Source organism: Pavona decussata, unplaced genomic scaffold (genome assembly GCF_977016875.1).
Source record: "Pavona decussata unplaced genomic scaffold, jaPavDecu1.1 SCAFFOLD_207, whole genome shotgun sequence".
NCBI lineage: Eukaryota > Metazoa > Cnidaria > Anthozoa > Scleractinia > Agariciidae > Pavona > Pavona decussata.
This window is the reverse complement of record NW_028145612.1, coordinates 1,222,905-1,247,722: the sequence shown is the minus strand read 5'-3', so window position 1 is coordinate 1,247,722 and position 24,818 is coordinate 1,222,905. Positions and strand designations below refer to the sequence as shown.

Sequence of the window (24,818 nt, the reverse complement as noted above, 5' to 3'; positions counted from 1 at the left end):
CAACCGATCACTCAACAATTGCCGATTTTCTTCGACTGAACGTAAATAAATTCCATCAAAACTACTGAACGATCAGCTGCTGTTTACAGTCTCGGGGAGTTTTATTCAAAACCAATATTCATTGCTGAAATGAAATGCAAAATTAAACGATCGACTAGTCAACCTTGAACATTTAAACTGTATATAAAGTGAATTTCTATTCTTTTACAAGTAAATTTTTCCAGCTTTCAAATTACCCTGATAACTAGAGTACCACGAACGTGGAAGTTAAATGCGGCGAGGGAACTCTGTCATAACGCTGGCGGGTGTGCTTGTCGGCGGTCATGGAGAGCCGCCTAAAAACTGACCACCAGAATTTCCTTTTGTCAGCTTGGATCCATTCCACGCTTACAGGTACCAAAACAAAACGATTGCTGCACCGGTGCTTGACCTCAAAACGGTAATTTTTCCCTTGAAATCCTCAGAGTGCGTGAAACGCAGCTCGCTGAACACGCGACCTCGCGAGGCGCCAAGAGCCGAAAGAGTGGATTCTCGCATGGGGTCCTCATTACTTCCATTTCGTCGCACGCTGTAAACTTTCAATTCAACGACTACAGCTGTTCGCACGACAAATTTATTAGACACAAATACCTGGGACACGATACAGGTATAAAATAGAAATAAATGAGAAATGTATTCTAAAATGACATTTGTCTCTTCATATTTTATTATTCAACAGTTAGTGCCCATAAATCACTTGTCTAAATCTCACTATTCTTCTAAAATCGCCGTGTACGCCACTTTTTTTTAGCATCGACTCCCTTACAAGTGCCATAAATGCCTTTTCTACAACGCAAAAATATGTTTTTTTTGTAGTCTGAAAACATGCAACCTTTGTATGAGAATATGCTGAACTTGCGCGGCACTTCAAGCTTTCACTGAGAAAACAGTTTCAAAAGTACAGGGCATATAAATTAGGCACAATTGTGACCATTTTCAAGCTGATAACCTTAAGCGTTAACAGGGCGCGGGGGAGCACTTTTGCTCGTCAATTTGTTCCCGCCTTCGTCAATGAAATCCTTAAAAACCTTGAAAAGCAAATTACATTTTTGAAATTACGACGGGCACTTAAAATTAACCGACCGCCAGGGCAAACTGTGTATGGCTTTCAAAATTTATGCCCAGATGACAACAAGGGGGCAAATGACTCGCGTCTTATCCCGCTGATAAGCCGCACATTAAACACGCAATACATTTTACTGGACAAAAAAAGGCAAAACGAAAAAAACTGTGACATTTGTGACATTTTGGAAGATGGAAAATGGAAATTGAAAAAAACAACCTTGAAAAGGATCGGTAATTCCGTGCAAAGGGACGCAGCTTATTCATGGAGACATGCCAAAGGAGCTTATTAATATGCATATGTTTCCAAAGACAAGCATTAAATAATAAGCTACCGTGTCTTTGAATTTTAAAATATAATTTTTCTATTCAGAATTAAGTCCGTGTCTTGGCAGAATCTTAGCTTCATCTCCTCGAAAGCAAAAATTTCCTTCTATGGGCTTTATAAAACATCTCTTTTTGTTCCTGACTTCAAAAAACAACTAAGTTTCCCTCAAAATTTCATGGCTTTGCTCATGGCCAAGGAACGTGTTTTTACCAGCGGATATCGGACCGACGACGTCTCTGGTTAAAAATGGCAACGAACATTTCAAGCGAGGGTCATGCAACATTGCAAATAGTTTATTAACAAGCGCCTCATTTGGAAATGCGATAGAAAACTGATCTCTCAAACCCACCCAAACAGTAATACATGTAATAATGAATAATCCATAGTTTATATATCTTGGTACGGTTTCGTTCTTCTTGAGGAAATCCTGAAGTGTTTCCAATAACATTTTAATCCAGCATTGTTTTCTTAATTTGCTCTTCTCAGCCAAAACTACTGACCAATCAGGTTGCGCGTTGCGCGTACAATGGCCAGAGCACCTATTATTCATAACAAACCCTTTCATATCAAGCCCCATTAGTTATTTTTTCTTCGCTCCATCAACGCCAAACAGTTTTCCACTGCTAGCAGCTCAGAAAAAGGACGCTTATTCAAAAATGGTAAGCAATATAGAACATATAACATCGTTTGCAAAAATACATCGAACTTAAGTGTTGTTATCCCTCTCTGGGAAAAACTTTGGCTGGAGCTTAACAGTACGTGCAAGAATGCGGCTCGTCTACCTGATAGCAATAAGAGATAACAACTATTTTGCTCCAAGTTTAAAAGTGAAGTTTCTCTGATGCGGTTTGCCAGTAGGCCGATTCCGGCAACATTGAGCGGACTGAGCGGATGCAAAATTCCTTGCTCACAATTTACGATGTGGGTAATTTAGGCGAGACATTAATCATTCATCCAGAATTATTGTTTTCGGCGGGATCAGTATAGTAAGCTCGTTGTTGTTTTGTGATCGGAGCCATTCGATATTTAATTTAAGGAAATGTGCTACTACAAATGACGTAACTTTAAAAAGCTATCATCGGCATTTCATTCGACCTTTCGAATGTGCAGTAATTTTTGCATTTTCACAACAAAGTGAATAAATTACGAACGTGACTGTAATGTTGTTTATAATCATACGCCCTTTCCGCCCTTTCTACGAACAACGTATTGTTTTCTGTCTATTTTTCTAGTTTTGCTTCATATGCTGCAGTTGACATGCTCCTTTCAAAAGGGGGCAAAATTCCAGCAGCAATGATATGCTATAATTCAAGTAACTAAAAAGAAAACAATCTCGACACACATAATTACACCTGAAGGCTTTATTGAGCCAATCCGCTCAAATTTATACCTAAGTTTTTACTATTTCGAGACCATGCATTAGATTACTTGGTGCAGATTCAGCAAGCAAGAAAGAGTGTTTATCGATAGATTTTATCGCATTTATCACACAAAAACTTACAATTTCCACGCACCAACATTAGTCAAATCCGCTTCTCACAAAATCACGGCGAAAATGCGTTATCCTTTGTCCAAAATCACTGCTTTTGATGAAAAATAACTTTACGTCATACATTTCTTTCTAGCGACTTGCAATGTTTGCCCCCTGGCGATCCCAGAATCCTTTGCGCATAACATAAATCTCTACTTACTGGCAAATCATTCAAATCGAATCGCGAATCGTCGACTTCGAAAAAACAAAGACTCATAACTCACCTTTGTTTCTTTTTCAACAGGCTAACCGACTAACAGAAGCTCAACGTGAAGGTAAAGCTAGTGAACAGAAACTCCTTTGTACTTATCTTCTAAAGTACATAGCTAAGACAAGTTTCTTGACTAAGTACTAAACTAGTCTGTATATGCCGTGCAAACGGTTACATGGATTCGCTGATTGCCAAATTAAACAAATCGACACGGAGCATATCTTCTTGAAATACTATTACATCTAGCTTCACATTTGAACACATCTCCTTTCTATTTAACTAATCGTCCAGGCTTCAACAGCGGAACGACACTTTCACTAATGCGCGACGAGTTTTTTTCATACACCATACAGCCATTTACACCACACCAAACCTCCCGGCCACAAAACCATTACCATAAGTTATGTTCACATTTTCCGGGTTAAATTGTATTCCTGTTCGCCGTGTGTGTACGAGAGAGTGATATTCATGCATTATTAATATAAGCCAATATATATTGGCTGCAAGAAAGTCTTGCCCCATAATCACCAAAGAGGACTCGCAAAATCTCGCGTGTCTATTTAACAATTATTCCACGAGCGCACGTAGCGCCGAGTTGGCTATAATCATCTCATACTTAGGCCAAGCATAACAATACCTTTTACCACATGTGTAGCTTCCTGAATAAGCCTGCTTGACACACAAAGAAACAAAACCAGTAGTACTCTGTTGCCTTCAGTGTTAATAATACGCTTTACATGGCATTAATTTGTTATTGTGTCTTTCCCTGTTTTATTTTCAGAAATAGGAGCAGCCTTCAAACTCTTTGATAAAAATGGCGATGGCCATATCACAGTGGCTGAACTTGGCGAAGCAATGAAGCAAGCGGGCCAAGAGTTGTCAGAAGACGAGATTAAAGACATGATCAAAGCTGTAGATCGCAGTGGTATGTACTACCCAGGGGTGGGGTAGGGTGTCCCTTGTACTCGTCCATAAACAAATGAACGGTATTATTTTTGCACCCTCGAGTTTAAATAAGTATTTTGGTATCGCTTTGGGTAGCGCATGGGAATCCTGTTATTTGGAACCTTGGAAAGACCAAGGAAAAGGTTCACGAAAATGGAGTTGAGATGGCAGGTGACTGTGTTAGCAAAGGCCACCGTAACTATATAGCATCACCATATCCTGTAGTAAAGGATGTACTCAGCGATAGAGCGGTTTCCAGTGTCGTAAAACCAAACCCAAAGTAATTACTCTGGCCAATCGCAACAGATGTAAACAACACAACGAGCCAATCAGAATTCGAAGCAAATATATGTAACTGGCGCCAAGCGCGGGAAAACGCGAGCGGCGAAAACACGATCGGTTTTGGTTTGGATTTAATTGGTAGAGAAAGTGGCGTGAAGTTTTGTCAACCAATCACAGAGCGTAGTAATGCAAAACCAAAGCAAACGCGAAATTACTTTTAAAAATGAATGATTTGTCACATTGTGCCAAACTACAAAGCTGCCATAGTATTGGTGACATACTGTATCCCAGTCTTGCCTGGAAAACGGAACTGAATTTTCAAAAACGCTCTTCGGTGAAACTTGACATATGTATCAAAACAGAACAAGTGCTTTGAAAACATATCACCTTTGAGCGGGAAAGCTACATTCGTCTCTTCAATGTTAGTATAAATCTACTAATGTTCTATGACGAATGCCGTCCTCTGATTCGCTACGCTACTCGCTATCTATTCTGTGATAGATAGTGAGTAGCGGTTTTCAACAAAATGGCGGCCGCTTCGTCGCGTTTTCGAAGTGTCTGCGATGAGGAGATATATAATTTACTTGTTTAGTTTTGAACGACTAGTAGATTTATACTAAAACAATTAGATTATTCGCTCTCGATTTCTATGCGTGGTAGTTGATGAGGGCTTCGCCCTCATCAACTATCACGCATAGAAATCGAGAGCGAATAAATTAATTGTTAATCAGAAAAAGATGCCCAAACCGCTCTAGGGGGACACAAATATGATTTGACTTGGGGCTTTTGAGAAAACGGTTTCGAGATATCTAGGTTAAAATAGCAGTATTGAACTGACGCAAATGCGACGGACGTAACCTGACGTTCATGAATGTAAACGGGAATTTGAGATAATTGACATTTAAAATAAAACGAAACTATTTTTTTATTTATTTATCGTTGTCGCATAAACCATTTTGCCTTTTGCGCACTATGCTAACATTTTTTCGAGAATTTTAGTGGTGATTTTCCCGAAAATTAATTGTTTCAGGGAAAATAAAAGAGTGAATGAAGACTGAGGAGACTCAGAAGACTTAAGAGTTAGAATGATCATTGCTGTATTATAGCGATTTTCAATTGAGTGTCGAAAGTAATTTCGCGTTTGCATTGGTTTTGCCTCACTAGACTCTATGATTGGTTGGCAAAGTTCGCGCCATTTTCTCAACTAATGGAAAGCCAAACCAAAACCAATCATGCTTGGTCGCACACGTTTTCCCGCGCTCAACGCAGGTTACATGTATTTGCTTCGAGTTCTGATTGACTGATTGTGCTGTTTACATCTGTTGTGATAGGCCAGAGAAATTACTTTAGTTTTGGTTTTACAACACTCATTTGAAAACAGTTCTAACTTGTATGCCTCGTAATGGATGTTAACTATCTGTCAAAAGCAATCGAATTAATTAAATAAACATGGACCTAATGAGCATTATCCGAGTATTTTAGTGACTCTCTGTTTGGATTCACCAAGAATAAATGGTGGAAAAAATGGAGAATTAAGGACGGTGCCTACTATTGTTACTGCGCATACGCTCTGCGCATCTCGAGATACTCGGGTTTCCTATGGGTGGTGCCTACTAATACATGGATAATTTTGCGCGGCCAGGAGCCCATTAAAACTATACGGAAAAAGCAGAACTTAGCAAGTGCTTTTGGTATCTCAAAAGAAAATTAGGGGTAACCATGCATTTTTCAGAGATAATTAAGCTTAATTTAGGAAAAAAAATCCCATACACTGCCTTATATTTTGGCGCATTTTAGAGATATTATTGCTTAATTATCTCTGAAAAATGCGTGGTTACCCCCAATTTTCTTTTTGGATTCCAAGAGGCCTTGCTAAGATCTGTTTTTCCCGCTTAGTCATAAGCCGCACAAAAATACTTCGGTATTAGCAGGCACCGTCCTTAAGATGGAACATTTTAGGGGGGAGCAAAAGCGTAATGTACAAAAACCTAAAACCACTGCGTCACTTGGTTATCGCAACGTCCACCAAGAAACTGCCAATTTTCTCCGACTAATCCACGTGGCTATAGGAAACATGGGTTTCGACTAAAGAAAGGTTATTGTTATCTCAAATCGTTCGTCAAGTCTTGGTAACCGAGCGTCCTACTCAAATCCCAGGCGCGGGCGCTAAGCGCGCGAGCGTTAATTTAAGTAGGATGCTCGGTTTCCAAGACTTAACAAATGCTTGCGATGTAATTCTGAATCCAATTAGTTGATAGGGATATTCTACGAGAAATAAATAGGGAGAACGATCAGAAAATATAAGAGACTACTTCAGTGTGAGTAATTCAACTTTATTTGAGATAAATATAACCTTCCTTTAGTCGAAACCCATGTTTCCTATAGCCCATGGTGAAACCTTCCCCCTCTCCCCTCCCCCTCCCACCGGGAAAAGGCGACGCTTGTCAGGGGCGTAGTCCAGATGCATAAGCCGTTTTTCCTAAATAAAAATCAAACACGTGGGAATGGGAATATTGGAAGGAAAATCATCTTGAACCACTAAAAATAGTCAAATACCCACATTTGAGAGTCCCAGAATGTGAGAAGCTCCGAACAAGTGCGTAATTGTTTCTTAACAAGTCAAACGCAAATTTGCCATGTCTTGACGCCTCGATGTTTTAATTTGGCGAGGATTTCACACTTTAACCTTTGTGTGTTTTCTTTTTCACCTAGGGAATGGAAAGGTGGAATATGACGAGTTTGAAGACATGATGGCCAGCCAAATGGGCGAGCCCATCACCGCGAACGATCTGAAGTACTACTTCAAAAAATTTGATCGAAACGGGGATGGTTCTATAACTAGCGATGAGCTGGCATTGGTGATGAAGACGTTTGGTGGGAAAACGTACTCCAAGGAAGAAATTGATGCCATGATCGCCGAAGTGGACATTAATTCTGATGGCAAAGTCGATTATCAAGGTAATGAGTGCAATCCCCTTTCTAATCTTCTTTGCAGTCGAACAGGATTTAAGTCTAATGAAATGTTTCGTTTCCGCTGTAAAGTTAGCCCATGTCTGGATCAGAAACTTGCTTTTATCAATCTTTATTTGTACTCACTCTTGCTCAAAAATAAAATTACAACAAAGAAAATATTAAAAGTAATAATTAGAGTACCGGCTACCTGGAATAACCATAGGGGCTAGCGGAGCCAGGCAGCCAGTTGTTGCAAGAATGACCGGCATTGATATATTAATTCTTTGTTTTAGTTCGACATTTCAAATTATAATCTAAAAACCAGCTCTCTAAGCGCACTTGTACGTTTAAACGGAAATAATAACTAAGCAAGCAGCTCGAGGTGCCATGAACAAGTAAATTTCAGAGAGAGAAGGGAAGCTTTCCTTCTCTCTGTCGGCGCTTCCGCCGTCTGAGGGAGCGTGGGAAGCCTGTTTGCAGGCTATACCTTCACTGGCAACGCGGTGAGAAAGCTTCGAAGCGGAATTATTGAATTAAGTAAACAGCTCGATAATACTAAAGCAAGAGTAGCTTTCCTTCAACATTTCCTTACCCCTTGAAAGTTACATTACGAAGGGAATTGACGGACTACGAGCTATCTCAACCTGGGGACATTAGTCCATTCCGTATTTGTGGTTTTGTTTAATATCGTTGCTCGAAACACGAACAGAAGGATTTTTTCTAACTTAAGTAGAGTGCGGCATTGTAGGATCCTTAAGCCTTAAAATCAACATGAATTTTCTCTCGACTGTTCCAAGTATATTTCTCATGGTCAATTACTAAACATCTTACCTTTGATGATCATTCCATTTCTTCTTACAACATGTGTTTGATCAGGAGTAAGGACGAATTTAATGCTGTACAGAAATGTTGCTTAAAGGGTAAAAACGTTATATGAGAATGATTTATTATTCAGTAATGACGCAGGCAAACTCGGAAAAAGAAATTCCGAGTGCTCCTATCAGGAGTCGAACCTATATTTGCGCATAACACTATCAAAAACACGTTAAATGTGAAGTACGAAATTTTGCTAAGGCAGCTGCAATGCCCCCATTGCAGTTTGACACTGGAATAGATTTTCCGAACAGGACCATATGTCAACCATGCAAACCCGAAGTATTCCATACAGATTAAATCTGTCATGGAGCAAGATACGATTCCTCCTTTTGCTACCACGCATAAGTTCTGCGCATCTCGGAATGTCTCCTAAACCAACGGTATTTTTGTGCGGTTTATGATTACGCGATGAAAACAAATCTTAGTGAGAGTTACTGGAGTTACTAACATTATGGTTATGTTTACCCTCGATATGCGGGTGTAGATGAACTTGATTCTGTTCGCGCAAGTAGCCTGGAGGCCACAGAAACTAACGGAACGTTTATTTCTAGTTGTCATTACGCTTTCTGTCTATTTCATTTTCAGAGTTTACAAAAATGGTGACGAACAAAAAGGTGTGATGAAGAAGAACTGGGTCAGTATCACAAGATGGTTCATTTTAGATTTTAGTGCCCAGCAGAAACTGCACCGTCTTACCAGTGAAAAGAGGGACTTACTCATGGAAGGGGGAACTGTTGAATGCACCACATAGCATGTAGAGCTGATGCCAATTCAATGAACGTGTCGTTCTATAAACTGAGTCTTTCCAGTTAACGTTTTATAGACATGCATAATAGCACTACTGTTGCAATAAAATTGTTTTAAGGTGTAAAGATTGTTGTCTTTTTAAAACGTGTAAAATGTTGGACTTGTAGTAAGTCATTGAAACCTAACATTTCGCTCAAAGTGACAAATTTGCTTGCTGCAATCACAAGTCCAAAATGCTATTTCCCTCAACCCTATCTAGTAGCTCGAGCTTTTTACTTTGTTTTCCGGGGTCGGCGGGGGGTAGGGTGGATTCCGCCCCCATCCATAACTTCGCAAATATAAAAGCTATGGCAATGATACTTGGACGATAAATAGTACGTCCAATAGTGTTTCCTTTGAGGTCCGCAACGGGAATCGACGACATCATATGACGTGGCAAATGCGTCTTGATTTCCCAATGACAGCTATCCTGGATCCGCCATCTTGGATTTCTGGAATTCCCCAAAATTTTAGGAAAGTGCCCAAATTGAACGAGATGTAATGAAAACCAATAACTTAAGGAACAACACTACACGACGTAAAACCATAAAATTTACAGTACAAAAGTAATTTTTCTTCATTTTAAAAAGGGACTTTCCATTTTTTGAAAAAGTGCCTGTCAAAAACTGGTTGCCATGGACACTAAACGAACCACATGAAATTGTTCCCAAATAACTGAATTTTTGACAAAGTCGTGGACCCAGTTGTTGGTCAAAGCCCTATTAAGCTAATCCTGGATTAACGGGAGCTTTGATCCGAGCTTAACTACTAAACAATAAAGATTTTTAAAAAAGAATTTTGTCCCAAAGCTATGGCTTGGACTTTTCCTTGCAATTAGCTTAAAGTGAAAATTTAAAAATATATTTAACGAGCGAGCTGAAAACCTCGGTTAACTTTTAACCGTAGATTAGCGTTTACGGGCTTTCGAACAACCGGGCCCTGAAGTTTTTGGGCGTTTGCTGAAATATTAAGAAAGTTATTTCGATTCAAAGTCGCCTCGGGCAGAATTAGTGGAAAAAAAAAAAACATTTTTGTGTTGACGATCAGGGTCTGTTTCAACATATAGAGCTCAGCCTCTGATTCTTCTTTTCAGTCTAAGCTGTTTTGCCTTGTTTCGAACAATTACAAATGAAGCTCAGTTAGCTCAAGCAATAAACCGACTAGAAATTTCCTCGCTTAAGATCGGTGCCTACTTTTGTTACTGCGCATAAATTCAGCGCGTCTCGAGATTGTCGGATTTCCTTTGGATGGTGCCTATTAATACAGGGATATTTTTGCGGGGTTTAAAACTATGCGCACAAAGCAGAACTTAGTAAGTGCTCTTAGTAAGTCCAAAAAGAAAATTGGGGGATAACTATGCATCTTTCAGAAATAACAAAGCTTCAATATGGAAAAAAAAGCCATACATTGCTTCGTATTTCACCGGTTTTTTTTTAATTATTGTTGCTTAATTATCTCTGAAAAACGAGTGGTTACCCCCAATTTTCTCTTTGGATTCCAATAGCACTTGCAAAAATCTGCTTTTCCCGCATAGTCATAAACCGCGCAAAAGTAGGCACCGTCCTTAAATGCAAAGTCTTATTTTAAAATAATTTATTCGAAAATGTGTCGCTGAATGCCCCACTAACCGGTCTGTTTGGCTGAAGTCCTCTATGAAGTCGGACTATGAGTTTGGCCCTAATCCCTAGGCCAACGCCTTGAGTCAAAATATAAGAGCACATCTCTCAGCGATGTTCTTTCTTGTTCAGTTACCCAGCATACATGATTTAAGCTGTCAGGTGCTTTTCTGGATAGATCCGGTATTCTCTAATACTACCGAAAGCACTGTTTACAAGCACCACGGCTCAAAATCGAAAAGTGGAGTTGGAACATCTTTATATGACGAAAACACAGTGCTAAGGTTCAGTTCCGGTTGCACTTCGGTCCTTTGGGTGGACACAAAATAAACATGTCAAGTTGGCCTTTTACTTCAGTATCTCTGTCGCAAAAGGATACTCTAACTTGTCTATTCAAGGCAATCAAGTAGAGTTGGTCTTATAGTGCATTAGACACATTAATCTCCCTCCAGGTGGAAACATCTCAAGAGCGGACGTTTGGATATTTTCTGCCATCCTCGAATTCTCTACCTTTCTTTACACCTTATGGAAATGTGGAGTTGACCCGGCGTTTGATCTCACTTTCATCTCGCCCTGAAGCACTCGGCTGTCTTACGGTAGATAAGAAGAATTGTTTTTTTTAATACTCCAGTACTTCAATTTACCTCCCTTCAGGTTCGGAAACAGGTCCTGTTACACCTCACACTACTCTCTCTCCGCAATAGGCTCTGATTTGCAGAGTTCAGTAGTCCGTGCTCCACTCCTTTATTTTACCTCCCTTACAAGCACTCACCTCTCTGAAGCAGGCAATTTGAGTTTGACTCTAGCAGGTAAATTCAGCTTCTTTTTTTGACTCCTCCCACATGCAGCAAAACATCTCTAAACGGCGAGCATATGGAGTAACTTGTCTTCCTATTGTAATTCAGCGAAGAACTTCACCTTCTTCTAGGCCGACAGCTTTCTAAGGTGGCAAGTTTAAGGTGATCTCGATGTTTCCTTTCCGCTTCCAAAGTTTCTGTCAAAAGATTGTCATCTTTCCTTCTTTTTTCCCCTTGAATACTTTTCTCTTGAATCACTCTCTGCACTATCAGTGTCTTTTGACAATTTACGATGTTTATGCTTCCTTTTCTTTTTATCTTTCCTCTTGTGTTTTGTCTTTGCCTTTTTACGTCGTCTCTTCTCCTTTTCTTCCTCACTAGAATCCTCACTGCTTTCGCCCGACTCGCTTTCGCTTGTAGTTGATTCTTCGAGCAACGCCTTCAGCTGCTCTATCCTGCAACACAAAAAGTAAGATTTTCAACCGAGCCCGTGCGATTTTACTCTTTGGTTCACGAGTGATGTTAGATAAAATCGTGACAGATAGAATGCCTTCAGGTTCTGCAATAGGCCATTTCGGAATTGCTTTGAAGAACCTCATTATAAAATCGAGGCTAAGTGTAAAGCATTTCATGCGTAAATTGGTTTTGTTTGCACATGAATGCAGTATGTAACCGCGCCAGATTCGGCTGCACGTGTATTTTCAGGCTGCTGAACTATTGCACACTTTCTGACATAACTTGACATATTTTGACTGTATATATACATGTCGTGTTTTGAATTTCTTTTTTACTGTAATATTACCGTAATTCTTATCGGCTTTGTTATCGCCAAAGGTAATAAATAAAGGTATTATTATTAATGAAAACTTATTTTCGTAACACATAAATACCTCTTACTAACCGAGTTCGAGGTCCTTACTGTAAGTTCCATTGATTTATGGTCCAGGCGCTTAAATTCAACGGAAGAAAACGAGGATCCGTAACTTACAGTATCCGAGGAAACAAGGTTAGTGAGGTATTTATTATATCTCTGAGGGCAGGAAAGGAAAACTTTCAAATTTAGCGGGCCGTACAGTGAAATACGGCCCGCAGTATTGACCAATGACACCGCGCGTACTAACTGAGAAATGTAATATGAAGACTATTCATTTTTTATTTATATCAATTTTTTCCATACGCAGTCAGTGATTTTACCAGTTGTTAATAACACTTAGTTTTTACGACCATTACTTCCATTATTGTCGCCCCAAATTCTCGATACACTCCAGAAAGGGGAAAAAAACATTGTTTTATCAGGGTGGAGATCTGCCGGTATCATGGACACTGTGAAGAACGCTCGAAGTGGCCAGATTCCTTCGTTTAATCCCTACGTTCAGAAACAATTCCACGAACATTGTTTGCATTTCGAATCTTTGACTTGGTGTTAAATAAATTTGTTCCTGTTGTTCCTTCTGTTTCTTTGTGTAAGTCGCCTTAATTTGAAGCACCTCTTTCGCGTTAATTTCCTTTATTGTGAAGTAATTTTTCCTTTAATTCGCGTTAATTTCCAATACCTTAATTAAGACGGGCGTTAATTTACAGGCAATCCACTCAGATAGCTGAAAGCGAATAATCAATAAAACAGAACAGGTTAAAAATCCGAACTGGCTGGAGCCAGACCAGCTGGCTATTTCAAAGCATGGCTGACAAGTTGGACAGGTTGGAACGTGAACCTGGGACCTCTGGATTACAATCGTCTGACATTCAAACCACTCAGCCATCCCCCCTGACTGGCCAGGAAATGAACCCTTATACACAGTCTGCAACTCAACTAACCAACGGTGCAAACTGAAGAGCAGTCCATGACTCAATTGCTTTACCAAATGGTTGGGGAGCAGGGATGGCGCAGTGGTGAGAGCACTTGCTTTTCACCAATGTGGCCCAGGTTCGATCCCCAGACTCGGCGTCATATGTGGGTTGAGTTTGTTGTTGGTCCTCGTCCTTGCTCTGAGAGGTTTTTCTCGGAGTACTCTGGCTTTCCCTTTGCCCCCAAAACCAAAATTTCCGAATTCCAATTTGATCACGAGAGTGTCCCCAATTACATGCAATGCTCTGTGCTAAATTCATTGACACTTAAGTAAGGGATTTAGTTATTTTATTTTAATTTTATTTTAAAGGCATTCACTTAAACTAGAATGTGAAACCATTAAACAGCATAAAATGTTAAGACACCTGCTTTCTTGTTCAGCTTTCTTCTTTTCTTGAATGAATCCATGCATGGGATCTTCATGTGCCTAAATTAAAATGAGACAAATTTAAATTAATTAATTAATTATAATAATTATTATTATGTGAGTAACGTGCAAACCAACTACTATAAGAGGCCAATAAAATTAAATTGAGGCCATCCAAGTAAAAAGGCTTGTTTCCCATTGTCACCAACCTCAACTATATGTGAAAACAACAGATACTTTTCATATGTTATTCCCTGCAACACATTTTCAAGTGATAATGGATGTTCATGTTGCAAATTGTAACATAAAATTGTGGGGAAGGTTTGATACATGTACTAACTCACATACTCTGAAACGACTATTTCTTTATTTTTTCTTTGACTAATACACTTCCTTAACTTGCTTGAAAAAAAGGGTGATGGGAAATGAAACATTTTATTGGCAGAGATGGTTTATTATAAAAATACATAATTATTTCCTTTAATGCTGACACTTTATCTTTATCTTTAAAGAAAACTTCAAAACTTGTAAATTGCCCTGGCCTGCTAGGCCTGGAAAAAGTCGAAACCTGCTACACAGCATAATAATTTGCCCACAACCTATCTGGGCCTTACCATTCTAAATTTTTCACTGTCTCTATTTCCACTGATAAACATGGGACATTCCTTATCACCTGTTCTGTGACCATATGCTTTACAGCGCCAACCTGGGAGAAGAATGCATGTCAGTCATTGTTAAAACTTCAACAACCACAAAATGAAACAGAAACATGTCCTTGGCTTTATGGAGTAAGTTGATTTTGGACAGCTCTTTCCCCCTATAACACGATTTTTGTAAAGCTATTAGTCTGAAATGTCAGCCGTCTCCTCCCCCTAACCCATGGGTTAGGGGGAGGAGACGGCTGACATTTCAGACTATAAAGCTATAAATAATGGCAAGAAATGTTGTCAGTGACAATGACATGTACTCTGACACGTGAACATCATTGAGTGTTTTCAATCCCATCTGTTTTCACCTCTGAATTATTGCATAGGGGTTTAATAATATTATTGACAAGGTTCTATGTATGCACAAAAGAAATCTCTTTTGTGACTGATTTAAAAGCCAGGGGAAAAGAAAAAGCAGCATGAACTCTCTGTTTTGTCAAACTTAAAAATGAATATAATTATACACTCGATTGAAAAAATGTCCAGTGCCAAGTGTGACTGATGTAGCCTGGTGGAATTATGGGGTGATCTAAGGAGCATATTGCACATTTTTCTCTCGTCCATGAGATGTATTAATACAAATTTTTCAAGCCTTAAAATCTGCACAAGGTTGCTCTTATTTTCTAGCAAGAAGAATACAAATAAGCTTGTAGGTCAAACATTTCCCAGAAAGCTGTTGGGTCTTATCATTCACGATTTACACCTTTTACTTGAAAATGTTTCTTTAATTGATAAATATATACCACAACAGAGGCCATTCAACTTGTCCATACAACCAAACATTTCTACTTCCCAGTTAAAAGGGGCAGCTAGATTAAATGAAAGGTGTACTTGCCAGAATCTGTTAACTTAAAAATTCTGCCATATGTGTCTCCAAACTGCATAAAATACACCTAAACACAAAACACAATAATCTATAGTGTCTGAACAAAGTGAATCAACATCTACTGTTTCATAAGCCCTCTCTCCTATTTTGACAGGTGCTCAAACAGCAGGAAGAGGGGGGGGGCTGATGCTGTTACTAGTATCTTACATTTCATAACTTTCACTTCCTTTCCAAGAGGCATCCAAAGTCCTTTACTGGGAGCATGTGCAAGAAATTCCCTTGCTTCCTTGTTTTCAGGTAAATCAGGTATGCATTCCTCTGGAAGCTCTTCTGTTTCCTTGGGAACAAGGACAAAGATCAACAAATGAATTTATTTCTGGTACTGATATTTAAACTTCAACATTTAACTTTGTGTATTTCTTTAAGATTTTTGGCTTTGAGGCTCAGCAGGGCCTGCGCAGATTTCTGTACAAACTCATACTTGAATTCCAATTTGAAGAGTCTGAAAGTCTTGCACTCACACTTAAAATACTTTAAAAAATTCTTGGTCTTGCAATTTGAAAAGTCAAAATGTCTCAGGCTCGCACGGAAAAACACTAGTCCCGCCGTCTCAGATTTACCATTCGCCACCCCTACAACTATACAATGAAAATTGCCACTCATAAACTAAAGAAAGCCTTATATGCCTGTAACCTTTACGTCGCTTGATTTTCATCTTCGCTTCATTTTTCTGCAATCAGATCAGAAAAAGCATAGCAAAGATGACAATCAAGTGTCTATTATGTACCAAAATACTTCACGCTTTAAGGAGTATTTTGTACGGTGTCCCAGGGTCTTCAAAACCATCTGCCATTTTGAATGTCACAAAGACCCTTGGGATGAGGTTGCTGAGTAATCAATAACCTTGACTGTAGTCAAATGTTATTATTCATAAAAGCCCATTGCTTGCTATTTTTCCAATGACTCAACAACTCTGATTGTATTTGGTTTTGTTTTAACACATCATTCATTGACAGATGTATAATTACAATGCAGGTCACTACACAGTAGATACACATACAGGAGCTTTGTAGTGTGGGTTTCAGAAAAAAAAAATTAAATTAAAGGAGTTCTAACCTCATTCAAGATAAGAAGTACCGATGCAGTGACCACATCACTGAAATTTTGAAATAGCTTCTACCCACTTAGCAATAAAACATTTTTACAACAACGCACTGACCTTGATAATCCCAGGAGGTGGCTGTTCATAGCTGCAACAGTAGGACAGCAATTATTATTCTTATAAATAATTATTACAAACAGAAAGCACCACTCAGATGAGAGGGAAGTGCTTTACAATTAGCAAAGTTTCTGACTACGGCTAATTGACATGTACTAGAACAAAACACAATGATATTTTAACAGTTTTATTATTTGAAATATTTCTCAATATAAATTGGTGTTAATCTGCAATTGCAATTCAGCCTTTGGTCATGGGTTGCATAAGTCTTATAACTTCTATAGGTTAAGTTTACAGATTGACCATGAAACAAACTAGTAGTTAAGGACGGTGCCTACTTTTGTTACAGCGCAAACGTTCTGCGCATCTGGAGATACTCGGGTTTCCTATGGGTGGTGCCTACTAATACAGGAATAGTTTTGCAAGGTTTAAAACTATGCGGAGAAAGCAGAACTCAGCAAGTGTTCTTGGTATCCAAAAAGAAAATTGGGGGTAACCATGCATTTTTCAGAGATAATAAAGCTTTAGTTTGGGAAAAACGCCATACATTGCTTTGTATTTTACCGCTTTTTAGAATAATTGTTGCTTTATTACCTCTAAAAAATGTGCGGTTGTCCCCAATTTTTTTTTTCGATTTCAATAGCCCTTGCTAAAATCTGCTTTTCCGGCATAGACATAAACCGCGTAAAAATACTTCGGTATTAGTACCTTCCTGGAAGAGTTTTGGATGCATACAAACTACAAACAGAAATCATACATACATACATACATATAATTTTTATTAAGGCAGGTCGGTTTGTGGCAACCCAAAGGCTGGTGTGGACCTGCCAGAAACTAAAAAGACTGCTTAAATATATGTACAATTCTAAAGAAAAAGTAAAGAAATTTCAAGAACTTAGAAATATAAAAATCCGTTTGCTTGGATGTTATCACACAGGCCTCCTTTTCCATTTGAATGCGATCTAATGTCCTTGAGGCCTGTCTAAGTTTTTGCTTAAAAAGCTGTAGGGAGGAAGCATCCTTGATGGCTTTGAGGACCTGGGACGAGCGGCAATGGCGACGGACACAAACTTCTAAGCTCCGTCTGGGTCTCGAAGCAGACATGTAAAAACCATAAAAAAAATGGAAGGGAAAGACCAGGGAACGAAGAAGAAAACCGGTAGACGTAAAAGAGAAGAAATGAGCAGTTTAAGTAGCGAAAATTCGCAGGGAACGCCAGAAGCAAAACGTGCTGGCAACACCCGACAAATGGCGGACGTTGTAGATGATGCGAGCAATGTAGGCGTATCAAGAAGCGACCCTCAGGTTCCAGCGTTAGCAGCGATATGGGAGGTTGTGGTACGCATCGAAGCAAATACAAATCTTCTCATTAATGAGCATAAAGCGTTAAAGACACATTGTGAAGAGCTTCAAAAGAGCATACAATTCACCCAAGCAGACGTGGAAGACATGAAGAAAGAAAACCAGAAGCTTAAAGATACAATGAAGGCAGTTAACGAGAAAAACAACGAACTAGAGAAGAAAGTTGACCAGTTGGAAAACAAGCTCCAGTCAAGCGTCGAGCAGGGAAATATTTTAGAGAAGAAATTGGAAGAAGCGACAAAAAGGCACGACAACTTGGAACAGTATTCAAGAAAATTCAACTTAGAAATATATGGGATTCCCGAACAGGAAAGAGAAGATACAGAGGAAATCGTGCTCAACCTCGCTAAATGCTTGAATGTCAATCTAGAACCTGAGGACATCGATATAGCACACCGGATGAAGAAAGGTAATACTCGGCCTAGGCCGATTATTGTCCGGTTTACCAATTATTACAGTAGAAATAGACTATACAAGAACAGGAAAAAGCTACGCAGGGCAAACTTCGAAGGTTTTATCGAAGGAGCTCACAAAATCTATATCAACGAGAATTTGACTGCCTTAAGATCACAATTGTTCAAAAAGGTCAGAGAAAAAAAAGGAAGTCAAAACTGGAGAATCTGGACTTTAGATGGCACAATATATGTGAAAACAGATCCTGAAGGTAGCTCTGCTACTCAAATTAAGTGTGAGGCGGACCTTAGCAGATTACGTTGATAGTTTATACTTCATATGTAGCTTAAGCTTAGTTTATTTATTATGCCCACAGCCTTTATCTTTCTCTTCCTCTCGATCGTCGATCACGTTACAAAACTGATATTATTACAAATTTTGCTTCATTTGCTTCGATGACGGATGGAGGTTTAGGATTTTGCATAGCTTGTTTTTTTCACTTTCGGACGAACGCGGATAAATCCCAGAAGAGTAATTTAAGCGTTAGTGTCCTTTTGTTATTAGCCTTAGTTTAGTGTCAATTATTTTGTAGTCCGTGTTTTGTTTCCTTTTTTGGGGGGCCTAATTTTCTTTAGCTTAATTGATGCTCGAATTTTGTTTCTTACTGTTTTGTATAAACAATGTCTAACTTGAAGATTTTGTCACTGAATGGAAAGTTGAAAAATGGGAAATTTAAAATTAATTTAAATTAACGAAAACGCACAATTTTTTTTTTTTTTTTTTTTTTCTTCCAGTGACAAAATTTCATCCCTTTCTTACTGCTTTCCTGTTGTTTTTTTTTTTTAGTAGCGTGTAACCCGCAGTTTGTAAGTAATCTAATTACTGTTATGTTTAAGGCTATCTGTATTAAATTGTAAGTAGAGTCCTGTTTTGTTCAGTAGCGTAAGTAACCAGTAAGCATGTATTGTAGGTAGAATACTGTATTGTCTAGTGATATATTTAGCCCGTACTGTAAGTAATGTAAGTAATGTGATTTTGCAAACAATAAAAAAAAAAAAAAAAAAATCCTTGATGGCTTTAGGCAGCAAATTCCAGACAATAGGCCCTCTGTACCTTGCACTATTCCTACCAAGGTCACTGTTACACCGTACATACGGAAAGTCAGTAATACGCCTTAGGTTATAATTACTATCAATGTTGCGTTTTGTGAAAAGGGCAGTAAGTTGATCAGGTAAACTATTATGATAAACTTGATACATTATAGAAGCGAGTCCATGTCTACTTACAATGCTTCATAATGTTTAGCCAGTTCTACTTCATCATTCTCACTGCGTTTTCTCTTTCTTCCTTCTTCTTTTCCTCTTCTTCTGTCCCTCTTTGATGATGACCCTCTCTTTTTGTCCGCCATGTTTGATATTCATCATATATGAAACATCAACTTACCCTAAAGGTAAACTGCTGGCTAGTTTTTCTGCGTCAGAAAGCACCAGGTGACTTGTGGGATAGTATTGGCCAAGATGGCGGCCTCCTTGAGTGTCGTTTTACGGCGATTTGTTATCAGAAATAACCTTCGTTCTGTTGCAGCCCTTCATAATTCCGTGCGAAACTTTGCTTCACCCGATAAAGTTACCCATACTGGACAGGTACTTTATTGTTGATAAGGAATCGTTGGAATAGAAAGTTGCAATACACTGAACAAACTTGGTGTTTCGTTTTGAGCTAATATTAAGCTTATAAACTTGTAGGTATGGGAACCAGATGACTACAGAATGGCACGATTTACTGACAGAGTAAAAGAGGTATGGCTTTCAATACACTTAATACATTGTAGCGCAATGCGTAATATAATATAAGTTTATATGTTCAACAACAAGCTTAACTTTTACTCTAAAGAAGCTCAGCTGCAGAAGCAGCTCTCTGCTGGCGCAAATCCTGAATGACGTTGCAATCATAAGTTATTTTCCAGTCACTTTAAAACGATGTCTGTAGTGTAAAGACGGGCAAAAGATGGATGTGTGATGTGTCTAGGCGAAATGATGCTGATAGTTCATCCAGACACACCTGTCATGTGCCTGTCTTTACACCAGATGAACTACATGTTTAAGACGCATAATCAGTGAAAACAAAAGTTTAGTAGAAACTTGCCTCTTCAACCCATTACGCACCAGCCGTTTCCAGAGGTTTTTTAAAATTCAGCAAAATTGGCAAAGTGGTTATTTCCTACCCCATGTGCAGTAAAATACATAACTTACAGGGCAAAAAAAACAACACCCCTTTAGTCTAAGATAGTTAAAATTACTAATTATGGAATAAAATACACTAGTTGCCAATTCAAAATTTTCCAAAAAAAAAACTTGAAGGTAAAAATTTCCGAAATGTCGATGAAATTTGATCCACGCGTCACATGGATGAAATCTGATCCGTCTCGAGAGCATGTGTTTGTTTACGCAAGATTACACAGTTGTCACGTTTTCTCAATGAAAATAGAAAGAAAAACACACAGAAAGCTTTCCTAAATGAAAAATTTATTCAGAAAAGTCTTTGTTTACGCCTTAGAAAGAAATGTGTATAATTATAAATGCGAGACGAGCGACGCGCAAGCGATTTGAAGGAACAACAACTCCAACTCGAAGCGAATTTATCGACCTGTGCGGGGCACATTTTTCAAATATTTCGCAAAAACTGTTCAGGGTACAAAAAATCAGTCAATTAGAATAGTATTTCAGTACAAATTCACAATCAAACCTGTAAGTTTTTGGCTGTTGAATTCCCAGAAGTACTCTAAATTTTCGCAGAAAGTCCGTGGCCTGAATAATGATTTGACCTGTCTGCTCGCTCGTCGCCTGGATAAAACAACAATTCGTACTCGAAGCGCAATTTCTTCACCGTTATTTCTCGGATTTTCGCTGTCGAAACTGTCGAGTATTCCTTAGCAGTTCTTCTTTTGATTTACCATTTTGAAAAGATGTGTTTTCCTTCGGAAAACGCAAAAATCGGCGACTAAAAATTTAGCCGCGTGGCCCACGAGGCAACAAAAATTGAAATCGGACACCGCTTTCTAAAGACAAAAAGCTCTTTTGTCTGGGGCCCCTAAGACCTAAAAATATATGTGCAGTAAGTGGATTCTGATTGGTCAGTCCTTGCTGAAGACAATGAGAACAATAGAGGACAAAAAATTCCCTTCTAGGGGAGGTAGGCTCAAATCGTGAAGTGCGCGCAGATGAGCCAAAAATCACGGCCGGTTTTGGCCGGCACGGTGCATTATGGGTTAACATTATTGGTAAAATCATCCTAGACTGCATCTGTTACACAGATTCACTAGTAGTACTGATGAAAGGAAAATATAACAGCTAAGTGAGTATTATAGTAACAGTGTGCAAAGAGAGTAGCGTCCGATCAGGGCTTCTGATAGGGTGCGGAAAAAATTTGGAAATTATGCGGCACTTTTAAGTCTCATTATGCGGCAAGAAAGGTCTATTATGCGGCAAATTATGCGATTTCGTTTGAGCTAATTTAACCTTGTTTTATTAGGTCTAAGAGGAGCAATTAATCCATTTTTTGCCATTCAAGAAGCAATTAAAGCACGGAGAAATGAAGAAACAGCTGAAATAAATTATTTGTTGCCTCATTTCAAATTATTGAAAATCAGATATAGCTAATTTGGTCAAGTCAGCATTTGTTGCTTCCCACCCGCATTTTTTTCCGCGTTCCGCTTGTGTGACTCAGCTTCAATGTGCTTGTCAACCACAAACTTTCGAAGATGATCAACCACTATGTTGCACGAAGAGCAAAACATCTAGGAAGATCGAAGGAGACACTGCTCGCAGGGTAAACAAAAGACCATCGTCAACATGAAACGTTCCTTCGGGTACTTTCTTACCCTGTCTTTTGCCGAAATATTTACAGGAAGGTGCGATCTTTTTTTTTCTCCTGCGAAGAAGCGCTCGGCGTTTTAACAACAAACTTATCCATAATGAGGATGTTTGTTTCAATTAAAACAAAATAACTACATATTGCAAGCGACTATCAAGCAGTTTTCACGCCAATACCTACATTGCAAGTATGAAGGGATCAAATGACATCTTAAAAATATATCAATGATTGTGATTGGTGTATTTACATGAAAGGATTGTTTATTCTGGGCCAATGATCACTTGTTTAATATTGAAAACCAGCACCAGGTCCCCAGCATGTAAAATAAAGCATAGAATGCCTGTTTGTTCGCTTAATCAACAAACGAACGCTTCCAGGTGATTTTTGACGCCTTTTGAACGAAAAAACTTCTTGAGATAACGCTTAAATTATCGGAGAACTTAACATAAAGCAAGATTTTTACTCTTTTTTTTCTTAAATTGTGCGATTTTGTACAAATTCTGCGATTTTTCATGAATTATGCGATTTGTTGCGATTTTAGGTCAATTATGCGAAATCGCAACATCGCATAATATCAGAAGCCCTGTCCGATAGCCCGCAGCTAGTGGATTTTGCTATCAGGCTAGTGAATTTTGTTCTTAACTTGCCCGACAGGCAAGTGAAGTTATTGAGGAATTCAAATGACAGAAGAACTGTGTAGCTAATCTTACGCGTCAAAACGTTTTGTGGGCTGGTTGAAATGACTTTTGGGCTTGTACATGCTAGCTACAGGTTGCCCGAATGGAAAGCTGTAAAACTGACTTTCTTTGCACCCTGACTAACGATGCTTCAAAGTTTTGTAGCTGCAACATTTCATTTCCTAAGAAGTGAATTAGTTTAAGGTATGATTTAGCCACACAGTACTGATGCATGTACTTTGCAGTTTTCATTTTACAGTGACACTCTTTTTTTCTTCTGTACACTGTTAGGTGAATGAAAAGTTTGCAATTGACCTTGTTGCGGAAGAGCCACCAAAGGAAATTCACGGACGACATGTATGGTGTGATGGAGGTCAGCTCAACAATTAAGTTTTATTTGCATTTCTTTCTCAGCCAAAAGTTGCATTGCATCCACATCAATCTAAAAGATTGAAATTAGTATCTATATGAGGACTGCATGCTGTCAAATTTGGAAATAATTGAATGAGAAAATTCTAAGGAATACCACCAAGTCCAATTTGGCTGTTTGGCAGTTGCAGGAATTTTTTGAATTCAGTATTCTTTCCAAATTAGACAAGCATTTAGTGTTGTAACATGGCTGACTTTTGGTCATTTTTAGGAGGAGGGGCTCTTGGACATCCAAAGGTGTACATAAACTTGGTAAGATTCTTTCAATAATTATAATTTATATGCTATTTTCAAATAACAGCTTGAATTGCATTTGTGGCACACATATACAGTTGTACACATCATGTCCCTGTATACTGTACACTGATGTGGGTAAAAGATATGCATCCATAGGGTTTATCCTAGGAATTGGCTTAGAGTGGGTTAGGTGAACTCCCTTGCAGACTTTGGAGGGCCCTTTGTCAAGGGTGGTGTAAAAGTTAAATGACTATTTTGAGATGGCATGCTTTTCATATGTTGCTTCAACCCCTGGTAGCCTGAATATATATGTAGTGTCAAAACTTTAAATTAGCTTTTTAAAGTATGGGATTGTCGTCAAGATTTTAGTTAATGTTACGTAACTTGTGTTTACACTGTAATGCACTTGATCATTTTACGTTTGCTTAAAAGGCGCAATAGAGGTACTAACTAACTTCTTCAACATTATTGTTAAGACTCTTTGTAACATACTAGGATTCTCTGGAGAAATCTTTGTGCCATGACATGTACAGGTGCAAATTTTATGCACTAGTTCATTTTTCACTGGTTGGCCAAAAATGTCTTTACAGTGTGTGAAACTGGAGATTCATGTTACACTTGCATGGTTCATACAATGTACAGTACAATCCCTTAGTTCTCTAAATTATCCAAACCCTTTTCACATAAGTAAATAAGCAGCGCAGATCACTGACAGATGTACATTGTTGTAATTACAATTACAGGATCAAGAAGGCCCTCATGCCTGTGGCTACTGTGGACTGAGATTTGTCATGGCCCCTGATCATCACTAATGGCAGAAAAGCACTATCATCTGGGTTTCTCAAATCAAAATGTAAATAATTTTCTTTCAGTGCAAATCAAGAACTCGAAATGCTCATTGTTTTTGGCAACAGTGATGCTTAAGGGATGTCATTTCTTGAAACCAGTTCAAGTGCTTTCCAAACAGTTTTAAGAGGTTATTATTTAAAATAAAATTGATAGCTCTACATAAAGGTTGATATTGTGTGCAAAAATTGATGTGAAAAGAAAGAAAAAAAAGAAAGTCGGTGTGCAAAGGTATGGAAATAAACAAGCAATAAATTTTTATGTAAATTCTGTAGTTGTTTTTTGTTTGTTTTTAATGCACCTTTACGGGGCTTTTAGGACCATGCCTCTGTTTGTTAGTGCACATATGTCCTGCTTATCTTAGGATGGTCCAAGATACTTGGGTTTTGTTTTGGATGGTGCCTCCTAAAACAAATATACTTTGTACAGTTTATTACTATTCAGAAAAAGCAGATCTTAGCAAGGGTTGTTGGGATCCAATTAAGCTTCAATTAGGAGTAAAATACCATATCTTGCTATGTATTTTACAGTTTTTTCGTATTGTAACTTAATTATCTCTCAAAAATACCCCAATTTTCTTTTTGGATTCCAATATTCTGTGAATAAAAACA

General features: G+C 38.5%; 3 protein-coding genes across 4 annotated transcripts; 2 read left to right on the top strand and 1 right to left on the bottom strand.

Moving 5' to 3' along the window:
• Positions 1-1,959: 1,959 nt before the first annotated feature.
• On the top strand, positions 1,960-9,098 carry LOC146460811 (calmodulin-alpha-like). The gene is made up of 5 exons (XM_085087708.1): positions 1,960-2,088; positions 3,205-3,235; positions 3,953-4,096; positions 7,111-7,356; positions 8,812-9,098. Exons 1-5 carry the CDS (start codon positions 2,086-2,088, stop codon positions 8,844-8,846), a joined length of 459 nt encoding a protein of 152 aa, XP_084943834.1. The 5' UTR covers positions 1,960-2,085; the 3' UTR covers positions 8,847-9,098.
• Positions 8,912-19,571, bottom strand: LOC146460810 (retinitis pigmentosa 9 protein homolog). Of its 2 annotated transcripts, XR_014857545.1 has the most exons (7): positions 19,432-19,571; positions 16,391-16,421; positions 15,379-15,508; positions 14,253-14,344; positions 13,637-13,698; positions 11,401-11,880; positions 8,912-10,937 (listed from the first exon to the last, which is right to left on the bottom strand). XR_014857545.1 is itself a non-coding variant. In XM_085087705.1 (6 exons), the coding sequence occupies exons 1-6, from the start codon at positions 19,551-19,553 to the stop codon at positions 11,637-11,639; spliced, it is 681 nt and encodes a 226-aa protein (XP_084943831.1). In that variant the 5' UTR covers positions 19,554-19,571; the 3' UTR covers positions 8,912-11,636. The 2 variants fall into 2 exon arrangements, 1 of the variants encoding a protein (XP_084943831.1); XM_085087705.1 differs by having other exon boundaries at positions 8,912-11,880.
• A 57-nt stretch (positions 19,572-19,628) lies between these two features.
• On the top strand, positions 19,629-24,477 carry LOC146460809 (NADH dehydrogenase [ubiquinone] iron-sulfur protein 6, mitochondrial-like). The gene is made up of 5 exons (XM_085087709.1): positions 19,629-19,788; positions 19,891-19,944; positions 22,987-23,068; positions 23,336-23,376; positions 24,105-24,477. Exons 1-5 carry the CDS (start codon positions 19,663-19,665, stop codon positions 24,171-24,173), a joined length of 372 nt encoding a protein of 123 aa, XP_084943835.1. The 5' UTR covers positions 19,629-19,662; the 3' UTR covers positions 24,174-24,477.
• The last annotated feature ends 341 nt before the right edge of the window (positions 24,478-24,818 follow it).